Source organism: Triticum dicoccoides, chromosome 3A (assembly GCF_002162155.2).
Source record: "Triticum dicoccoides isolate Atlit2015 ecotype Zavitan chromosome 3A, WEW_v2.0, whole genome shotgun sequence".
NCBI classification, from domain to species: domain Eukaryota; kingdom Viridiplantae; phylum Streptophyta; class Magnoliopsida; order Poales; family Poaceae; genus Triticum; species Triticum dicoccoides.
The window spans coordinates 653,975,424-653,986,010 of NC_041384.1; the positions used below are offsets into that span (position 1 = coordinate 653,975,424).

Genomic DNA, 10,587 nt, shown 5'->3' on the forward strand with positions numbered 1-10,587 from the left:
AAAAAAAAGTCCTTCAAAAGAGAAGGCCAGGGCACATATCCTGCCTTTCTGATGTCCAGCTCTAACCTTGGCCAGTATCCAAAGACATGGTCATACGCCATCACCCTCAGAGACATGTGCGTTGTCAAGGATGCACAATACCACCTGAAGCTGACTTCCTAGACCGATAAACCCTGAAACCTCGAACTGCTTGAGATGACGGTGGGCACACAACTGAAAATGCCAACAAAGCTTCAGGCTCACTAGAAAACCCTACCAACACATGTGGAAGCATCTGAAATGTAAGGGTTTTGTAATGAGTTGACAGTTACCAATTTGGCAATATGTAGTTTAGTAGTTTACCACGTTCTGCAAACTGAAATTTGCTCTAAGAAAGTTTTGTCTTTGTGATTGTGCCAACTGTTTTTCCTAAGAGAAAAGAGCGAAGTTACATGTGTCTAGTGTTGTTGGTCTGTATCATCTGATTCAGGAGACAGGCCGATGGGCGAAGGATGCAGCCATATGTTGTTGTTCAGTTGGCTGCAAGAGTGATACATGCAGGAATTCTGCTATATTGGGAGGATTTTGTTTGGCAGTATCAAAAATTGGTGTTGTAAGTTTCTGTGGGAAAAATGCACAGTTTGTCATCTATGCAGAAACAACAAATTTGGAGCAATGTGGTTTATATTAGCAACATGTATCTTTCGGAAATATACTTGGAAAACATTGAAGAGAATCAGAAAAGAAGATCAATCAATAACTCACTGAAGATGATGGACAATAAAGTAGTAAGATATATCTCACATGTGTGCATGATATGCAATTAAGTTACCTGTAATGAATGGCACGCGAACCCTCGGCTGATGTTGGTTGGGTTGCCTCCTCCTGCATATATGCAGATGACAGCACAAGCGCCATCGTTCAGTTGGTTGGGTTGCCTCCTCCTGCATATATGCAGATGACAGCACAAGCGCCATCGTTCATTCACGCACGGACAACACTCGTCAAACTTTTGACGCCATGTACAATTCTCTAGATTGGCATGAGGTGTGTAGGTAGACAGCGAAAACAAAAATGAACGAGAAACACATAGGACTGTGAGGCGTTGGGAAAAAATCATGTGCATGAAGGTGTCTTCGTGGAGCTAAAAAGCTTCAAATTTCAGGGAAGCCTGTAAGAAGACGTATCACACATGATTATACATCCATTCACTATCTGGATGAGACGACTTTGCAAGCAAGTTGTCGTCAAGGGGTCATGTACTCTAAAGGAGATCAGAAGTAAGCTCTGACGTTGTTGCTTCATTTTGCTCCGATGTTGTTGCTTCATTTTATTATGTAGGAATCAGGACTGAAAATTTTGCTTGATACAACAAATGCTACCTTGCCTATTTCCTTATTAGCTTCTTTGTCAACATATGATAAGTAAATAAATATGAAGTTTTTTCCTTCTGTTTTCCTCTTAAACAAAGAAGCAACAAATGTTGTACCGGAACTCGCACTTGCCTATTGACAGGCGCCACCTCCATAGTAGCCCTTCAGGCATACATCACCTTAAGCCAAACAAACCCCCAAGGTCCCTCAGAAGATCTCAATATGCACACCGGGGTAGTCCTGGGGCAAAAAAAGGTCCAAGGCTCATTCCCTGCCTCTTCTTATATCAAGATACAAACTCCGCCCAGTGTCCAAAGACACGATCAAGTGTCGTCACCCTTGGTCCTATGAACATCCGCCTCAGAGCCACTGAATTGTTAAGGATGCACAATACCACCTCAAGCTGACTTCTTATAGAACGATAAACCCTGACACCTCGAACTGCTCGAGATGACGGTGGGCAGCCGAAAATGTCAGCAAGCTTCAGGATCATTATAAAACCCTATCGACACATGTCAAAGCATCTGAAAAATTAAGGGCTGCAAAAAGATAGATAACAACACAAGCATTATTGGAGAGTGAAACTAAGTTATCCTTCTATTTAAATTAAATTTAACATTCCAAATTACAGTTCCATGTAGTCAAATCTAGTATAAGCAGTTACAGTGCACTGCAAACTACGGCGAACCAAATGCAACGAGCAGTAAGCAGACATCATTTCTCCCAAGAAGATAAACATGAGACATGCATCTGAGGAAGAGGGGCAGTTACATTTAGCTCGAGCCTTTTGCAAAAGAGGGGCCACCACCTCTAGAAGACTCACTAAATGAAGAATCCCATTTCTGGCTCTCGAGTTCCTGAGAATACTTACCGACACGTCCAGTTTTATCAGATGAGTGAACTTCATCAGGCACTTCGAAAATTATTGATGGTGGTACTACATAGACAAACAAAAACACGGCAAATCTAGCTGAGTAACTAGTTTCATAAGCACAGGTATGATAAATTGATGATGCATCATGGGATAATTCACTTCAATAAATGGGTAAGCTGAACACATAATATTATGACATAATATACATAAATATTGATCACTCATATGAGGGAGCAGCACATACAAGGTTATATCAGTTGTTGGTTCACAAAGCCTTCCTAAGAAAAACTATAGGAAATATAAAGCAAGATCTTGCTCTTTGCACTTGGGTTATTCTCTCAATGCTCAGGTTTCACTTTGGCATCTCCATTAGGCAAAGCACTTTGGGACTGAGCCAACCTCTTTGACTCCTGGATAAAATAAATGAATGATTAAAGAATTATTTTACGCTCATTTAACAGTCCAATCTTAAAACTAAAAAATAGGACGAAACCGTAGTTGTGTAGATCTACAAAGAGCATCGCCAACACAAAAGTAAATTCTGACCTCACCTAAATTAAGTCCTAACGCCAAGATCGGCTTAAATAACAGGTTCCAATAGAACGTAGATATATACAGGTCTTGCTCTCACAACTTCCAGAAGGGGGCGAAAGATGCATTCAGCATTGTGATAACTAAAACATGAAACTGCATATGATTGCTAAAGTAGTAAAATATTATCACTACACTGTTATTGGTCCACTTGAAGATGAGTGTTAAGCAAAATTTTCAGTAAAGACACACATGTGAAGGAACAGCCAATCCTAAGAATGCAGGCGCATTTCCACTTACAGCAGCAGAGGTAGCACGTATCTGTCTGTACGCTTCAACGTCATCTGGAAAAGCTTCTTCCAGCTCCTCAAGAAGATGCTTCCTCAGGCTCTGAGAAAAACATATTGACAATATCATTTCATCATTGTAATCGAGAACCAGCTCCTCTTGAAGTTCGTATAAAATACAGAAAAAAGTATCATAATAGTAGAGGAGACAATTAAACGAGCTTCTTGCGTCAATTTTTGATCAAGAGTTCAGGACATATATCAGTGCACAAAGTCATACGAACTTGACACATAGAGTTGGAAGCAAAACATCACAGAAGAAAAATGGCAGGGCAAACATGGTGAAATGAATGCACAGCTTGAATTATAGTCAGAAGTACAAACGTAGCGATGAGGATACGAGAAGGTGAAAAGAAAAGTAGCCTCTCCTTATCACGGCCAAGATGATTTTATCACGAATTGAATTCATGGCTATCCGTGCACCAATAAATTATAAAGAACGAACACTACAGAGTGGTGGGCCTTAGAGCTAGAGGTACACGTATTGGACATAAAATTGCATCTGCTGTTCTTATAAAGCTCGATAATACAGAGACAGGAATCTGCATCAACAACACAACAAAAACTGGTCCCACAGTTCTACATTCAGTTAGGGCAGATTACTGGCAGTCAATGGGGGTAACATGGAACACCAGAAAAGCTTTGAAAATGAAAAGTATTCTTAATAACTGATTGGCAGTAGTTTGTACACCATTACCAATTTAAAGTGGATAGGAAGGGGTTATTCTGTTCTTCTTAAGAATAAGTTGTTAAAGTGCAACTAAATTGCATGAAGGAATTTAATTCATGAAAACAGAGATGGATTCCCGTCATTGTAGTTTGGATGCCACTATATGGAATGAGATGGCTATGCTGGTTCAGTTTGTCTAATTCACATCTAGATGTTTTTTAAAGATGTCACATCTAAGCTCCCACAAATATATAATGCAGCAACAAAAAACAAAAACAAAAAACAGGACAAAAAAATAGACCACAAACAGAGTGAAAATCAGCTTAGATGTGACATAACTATGTCACATCTAGATGTGTCCTAGACACACCCATGCTGGTTCCCTTTCACATGGCCAACACAATTTATCCCCTTCAAACTACAGCAATGTCGACTTATATGAAAAGCAGGCTTTCCTGACAGTAATACCAATTATAATTTTGAGAACGACACAACCCATACGTACCTTGAAAGCATCCGTCTTGCCCTTCGTGATCTGGTTCTTGGCGATGCAGCTGTTGAACACGTCCCTGGTGAACTCATCGGGGTTCTTCCCGTCATCAATCAAACTAACAACACAAGCAACAATCAGGAACACACAGTTCAGGCCAGAGGGTCAACAGCAATGAGCGACAGAGCAAGAGACGAGACCAAACGATCTCACTTGACGACCTCCATGGGCACCTGGATGTTGCACCCGTCGGCGAGCTTCTGCATCGTGTCGAGCTCCGCCACGAGCGCGTTCCTGCACCGTACAACACACCAAACCCTAAGGGATCCGCGCACGCAGATAAGCCGCGGGGTGCAAAGGGGGTCGCGGGGGAGGTTTGCTGCGTGGAGGCGAGGGAGCTTACAGGCGCTGGAGGAGGGGGAGCTGGGACGCGGAGCTGAAGGAGGAGACGTTGAGGTTGAGCTGGTGGAGCAGACCCAGGGTCTTCTGGATCGAGCCCGTGACCTGCGCCAGGTTCTGCTTCGACGGGTCCTCGGGACGGTCCCCTCCCGCTCCCCCTTGTAGGCCGTTGCCGGAAGCGGCGGCGGCGGCGGCGACGGCGGCGGCGGAAGAAAAGTTCGGCGCGGTGCTGTCCATGCCGAAGTCGGAGGGGGAAATGACGGGGAGGTCTTTTTTCTTTTTTGAGTTAATACCACTATTGATACATAAATTTGTATCCATGGGAACAAAATGGTACAAAAACTAAAAAAACCCAAAGAAGTGGTCGTTCAACTTACCTAACACAACATTTTAGTACAATTCCGTTAAATCTGACTAGCACGCCGTCTATTGCATGTTAAGTGAAAAAGAGCTCAGGTTGTAGGCACGCGCGTGATAAACCAGCCAACCCAAAGACACGTGTGTTCATTATTGATTTAGACGACCTATTATCCATTATCACAGAAATGGAGAAATAAATAAAAACAAAAAAATAGAGATGAGGCAGGTCTTCGAACCGGAGGCTTCTAGTATGCTTTTATGCGCATTATCAGGACAATAAGCATTGCTTAACATTCAACATAAAAACGGAAAGTATTTATATTAGGTGAGTGCTACACACCGGTGCACCGGTGCAAATTTCGGCCGGTCTGCCCAGAGCCGCTCGGTTTAGACGTGCGTAACCGTTAGATCTGTCCCATGTCCCCTTTCGCCATCCTTCCCCATGCGCAAAAGAGAAAAAAAATAAGCGCCGCCGCTTGTGAAATCCTGCACATCGTTGCCTCGCGCAGCCCTGGTTTGGACCACCACTACCCATACTCGCCGCCAGCGCTCACAGCCTCACCATGATGGTTGCAACAACGCCGTTGTCGCGGAGTCGCAACTCAGCCATGGATGAATGTAGCAAAAATACTCGCCGGTTGTAGCAAAATCTAACGGGGGTGGCAGCAAAAATCACAGGCGGAGCGGTAGGATCTCGAGCAGCACCTCCTGCTCCGTCAAGTCCACGTCCGACGCGATCGCCCTGCCGGCGGCGAGCTGTTCCTCCGCCTGCACGTGCTCCTGGAGGAGGTGGTGGTTCTGGGCGGCGTCGGTCTGTGCCTCCCGGAACTGCTCCTTCCGCTCCTCCTGCATCATGTCCATGTAATAGGCACGGGCCTCACCGATGGTCGTGGTGCAATGCACTGGCGAGGGTGGCGTCGGGTCATCACCCTTCGGCTGCCTACCGTCCGGCCATGCGGCAGCAATGGCGGCCATGTCCTTCTCCTGCTCCGACGTCAGCTTGTCCCAGAGAGTTTTGGCAGGAGAGGAATTCATGGTGGCAGTGGTGCAGAGAGGGATCAGAAGCGGATGACTGTGCAGCAGTTTATATAGTAATTGTGGGCTGGAGAGGGACGAATCAGTGGCGTTGGAGAAGACGCCTCAGCAACCGCATGCCATCAATGTGGGCGGCAGACGGACGGGTGGCCGGCTGCCGTGTCGTTTGAACACACAGAGTCGCCTGCACCAGGAAGCGGCGCGGGCAGTACTCTCTCGAACGGCACGCCGCTTCAATGTCGGCGTAAGTGAGCGGTCGCGTGTGCTCTAGCCGGACGCTGACACTCTGAAGCGGCCCTGACCAAAAGCGCGTGGGGGAATGACGGATTTGGGTGGGTCGGGGCGGTCAGAAGTGGGCGTGAAGCGGTCCGAACTCCCGCAAATTCCTCACGTTTATCTTCAGTTTGCGGAAAAAAATACGTACGGACAGACCATATATTGACACACGACTGCGTTGGATGGCTTTCGCTGTCCGAACAATACAGTCCGAACGCATGAGGAAAGTTTGCAGGTCGGAGTAGTTGGAGATGCACTTACTACTTGTTTGAAGCACAAGAAAAAAAGGATACATCTTAAGTACAAGCCACCAAATTACTTTTCTCCGTATTTTACACGAAGGGTTTCGTGTTCTTCTGGTAATGCAGAGCACAACTCTGGTATTGGGTCCGAAGCCCCGCCTCACCGCTATTTTTGTTTTTTATTTATTTCTCCATCTTCCAAACACATGTATATATATTTACCTCGTCAATAGATTTAGATTGAGATTTGGTTTGATGGTTATCGCGCGCGTGCGGTTACCATTGGTTACCACGAGGTTTGTATCAAAATGTTCTGTTAAGCAAGTTGAAGGGCTACTTTTATGGCTTTTTAAAGTTATTGTACCATTTTGTTCCCATGTGTACAAGTTTATGCATTAATAGTAATATTAACTCTTCTTTTTTTAGATGGATGACGGGGAGCTCTTTTTATGCGCCGGCTAGGAGTTCTAGCGCCCCTGCAGAAATGGGCCGGCCCATTTCACCACTCGCGATGCAGTCCGTCGCCTGGGCACTTTTGGTTCGTCGCTCACCGGTTGAACGGTCAACGGTTGACCAGTTGGCCGTCAGTCGTTGACTTCTCAAACTAAGTAAGATTTTAAAAAAATCCAAAGAAAAAAATTCAAAAATTTGGAAAAAAAATTTCATCAGTTTTAAAAAGGTCCATCAAACTTGAAAAAAAATCACAAATTTGAAAAAAAAACAATCATCAAATTTGAAGAAAACCACGATTTAGAAAAAAAAGTTCATCAAATTTGAAAAAGTTTATGCACTTTGAGTTGTGGACCTCCAATTAAGTTGTGGAGCTCATCCCAACCTTAATTGTGAAGGTATCGGTTGCCTCCTCCAAGGACACTGCATAGTGGAATCGTGGCCCTTTGTATCGTGCGAGGGTGCGAGGAGAATAAAGTGAGCCATTTGTGGCGTTTGGTGAGCAGTGTGCCGCCACATTCCTCCAACGGAGACGTACCTTCCTCAAAGAATGGAACTCTGATGAGTGTTATTTTTATGGTCATCACACCTGAGTTTAAACAAGTTTATTTCATAAAAATCGGGATATCTGCTTAGGGTGTGTTGACACGCGAACACATCACGTGTACCTTCGATGTCGGGGGTGATGCACCGCAGCTCACGTCGAAGGAGACCCGACCGACAGCGCGATACACAGGATAGTCGGCGGGTGCTTTTTAGACCCGAAACCCCGCATACCCGGGAGGGACCCTGTCAGGGAGTGCGGCCGCAATGGGCTGCCCTAGGTCGATCCGCTCGCCCCTATAGCCTCGGGATTCGCAGCTCTCAAACTCGAGGAACAACGAAGAACGAGAGAGAAAAATGGTGGAGAGATAAAACGTAGATGAAAAAGTAGTATATTGATTTGTTCGATTATGTGTTTTTCCAATCGGCTGTCACCCTAATATATATAAGAGGCGGCTGGACTTCCCGTACAACCAAAGGATTCATCTAGGCTTTCCTTACAAGAAAATTACATCAATTCACGTCCTTCAGTTCTAGTTTTAGTCCAACTCGGATTCAGCCCGAATCTGTCCCACACTTCTGTCCTGCTTCTTGCACGGGCCGTAGAAATCGCATACTAACTCAGATGGAATCGAGTTCAACATCAAACTTGTCCGCCTCGATGATCTGCATGATATATTGCGGGACACTTCTCCTTTAAGGCCATATTTACGACTTTCAAGCCTTATCTTTAAATGTGGGTCGGATTCAATTATACAGTTTTCTGAACTGTCCGAATCTTGTAACAATTATGCAGGCCGTATACTATCTCCGATGATGATGACTCCAAAACCAAAGTTCACCGTTTCAACGATATGCACAACTTCCATGTAGAACACTTTTTCATCCGAGGTAATTTTAATAACCTTTCGAGCCCATCTCCAACTTCTGGTCGGATTGACTTTGACAGCCTCCACCCCGGCAAGCTTTCCACACCGGCAAGGTTTCTGCCCCCGGCAAGGTTTCACACCGTCAAGGTTTTACCCCGGCAAAAGATTTCCACCCCAGCAAAGTTTCTACCCCGGGAAGCTTTCACACCGGCAAGCTTCCACGCCGGTGAGCTTTCCGCGCCGGTGAGCTTTCCACGCCGACAAGGTCTCCACCCCGACATGCTTTCCACGCCGGCAAGGTCTCCATCCCGGCAAGCTTTCACACCGGCAAGCTTCATTCAGCCGACAAAGGACAAATAACTCACGCGACCCATCAGACACCACCTAGGTGGGTGCCTGGTCCCTCGTGTCACTTTTTCATTTAGGATCGGTCCGTGAAGTGTTGCCTCTAACTTTTGCATACGAACTCGGATTGGGACATTTTTTATATCAAAAACGGTCATTTCGATGAGACGAAGACAATTCATGTAGATCATTTTTCCATATGAGGCGGTCTTGAGGCGTAATCAGCCGAACATTGTTCTGACTTCTGAATACAAAATCTCAGTACTTCGAACACAACTTCGGCCTTAGAGATGAGATCGGATGGCTATGACCCAAATATCAAAGTTTCTCCTTTTGAAGATACGAAACTTTCTCACTTTGAACACTTTTTATATGAGGCCGTCTTAATTGTGTTTTTGACCATGCCAAAATCTGGTGTCAACACATGCCCCCCTATTTTTCGCCAAAGCTTGTGTGCCAAAAAATAACTTGCACATAGCTTGTTCTAAGGACGATGTCAACACTCCATCGGCCATTTATTTTTCTCAGGACGATAATTAGGTATCGATCATGTTTATGCTAAGAGCGATAATCATATATCGTCCATTGCCTACTTAGGCTTCTTGCCACACACTCGGGTGGTATTTCTTCAAGTACTTGCCATTAAGAGCTCGAGGTAACAGTGCCCCTTATACGGATTCCACCAAATAAGAGTTTTCGGGAACTATTCTTGTAATCCTAAAAGGACCTTCCCAACTTTGAGACATCTTCCCGAATTTTCTATCTCTTGAGCCAATCGGCAGAATTACTTTCCAGACGAGATTGCCAACTCGAAAATTCTTCAACTTAACTTTCTTATTGTAAGCTCTTGCTACCCTCAACTTGTCCCTCTCTATGGCCTTCAAAGCAACCAAACGTTTATCAGCAACCTCATCAATATTGTCCATCATCAAGTTATAAAAATTCTACTGCCGATAAATCATTTTGTTTGGCTATTCTCAAAGCATTCAAATTTACTTCCACTGGTAAAATAGCCTCTTGACCATATACTAGCTCATATGGAGTCACCTTTGTAGCACCATGCTTTGCACTACAAAAAAATACACATCCATGATGATACGTATTTGTCACAGTAGGTCACGTTTTCTGTCATGCATGTACATCCATGACGATTTTATGACAGAATAAAGATAGTCATACCTATGCTATCGTAGAAGTGTTCCATGACATTACCAAAATTATCATCACGGAAGTGTCCACTTCTATGATGATAAATCACGCGTTATAGAAGTGCTTTCGTCAAGGGTGACCGACACGTGGCATCCACCGTAACGGCTCGCCGTTAAGCTATCGGGTCCGGTTTTGGATCCGATAACCCGTTAACAGCCTGGACCAATGGTGATTTTCCACGTGTAAAATTCTCATTGCCCGAAGGAAACACGTGTCTCCTCCTCGGTGGGCCAGATGTCACCCGTCCATTGGAGGAGACATGCCTATGATACGTCGACACGTGGCAGGGCCCTACAGAGGCCCATATAGGTTAAATGGTCCGGCCCAACTAAACGCCCGCAAGATTTTGCGGGCCATAATGGGCCGGCCCAACTAAAGGCCCGCAAGATTTTGCGGACCATAATGGGCCGGCCCAGCTAAAGGCCCACAAGATTTTGTGGACCATAATGGGCTGGCCCAGCTAAAGGCCCACAAGATTTTGCCGACCATAATGGGCCGGCCCAGCTAAAGGCCCACAATATTTTACTGACCATAATGGGTCGGCCCAGCTAAAGGCCCACAAGATTTTGAGGACACTAGTGGGCCGGCCCATTCA

General features: G+C 45.1%; 1 protein-coding gene across 2 annotated transcripts; it reads right to left on the minus strand.

The window, feature by feature from the left end:
- Nucleotides 1-1,937: 1,937 nt before the first annotated feature.
- Nucleotides 1,938-4,931, minus strand: LOC119269974 (mediator of RNA polymerase II transcription subunit 10b-like). 2 transcript variants are annotated; one of them, XR_005133880.1, is made up of 6 exons: nucleotides 4,668-4,931; nucleotides 4,478-4,558; nucleotides 4,280-4,382; nucleotides 3,058-3,147; nucleotides 2,471-2,636; nucleotides 1,938-2,289 (listed from the first exon to the last, which is right to left on the minus strand). XR_005133880.1 is itself a non-coding variant. In XM_037551920.1 (5 exons), exons 1-5 carry the CDS (start codon nucleotides 4,898-4,900, stop codon nucleotides 2,565-2,567), a joined length of 579 nt encoding a protein of 192 aa, XP_037407817.1. In that variant the 5' UTR covers nucleotides 4,901-4,931; the 3' UTR covers nucleotides 2,359-2,564. The 2 variants fall into 2 exon arrangements, 1 of the variants encoding a protein (XP_037407817.1); XM_037551920.1 differs by lacking the exon at nucleotides 1,938-2,289 and having other exon boundaries at nucleotides 2,359-2,636.
- Between the last annotated feature and the right edge of the window lie 5,656 nt (nucleotides 4,932-10,587).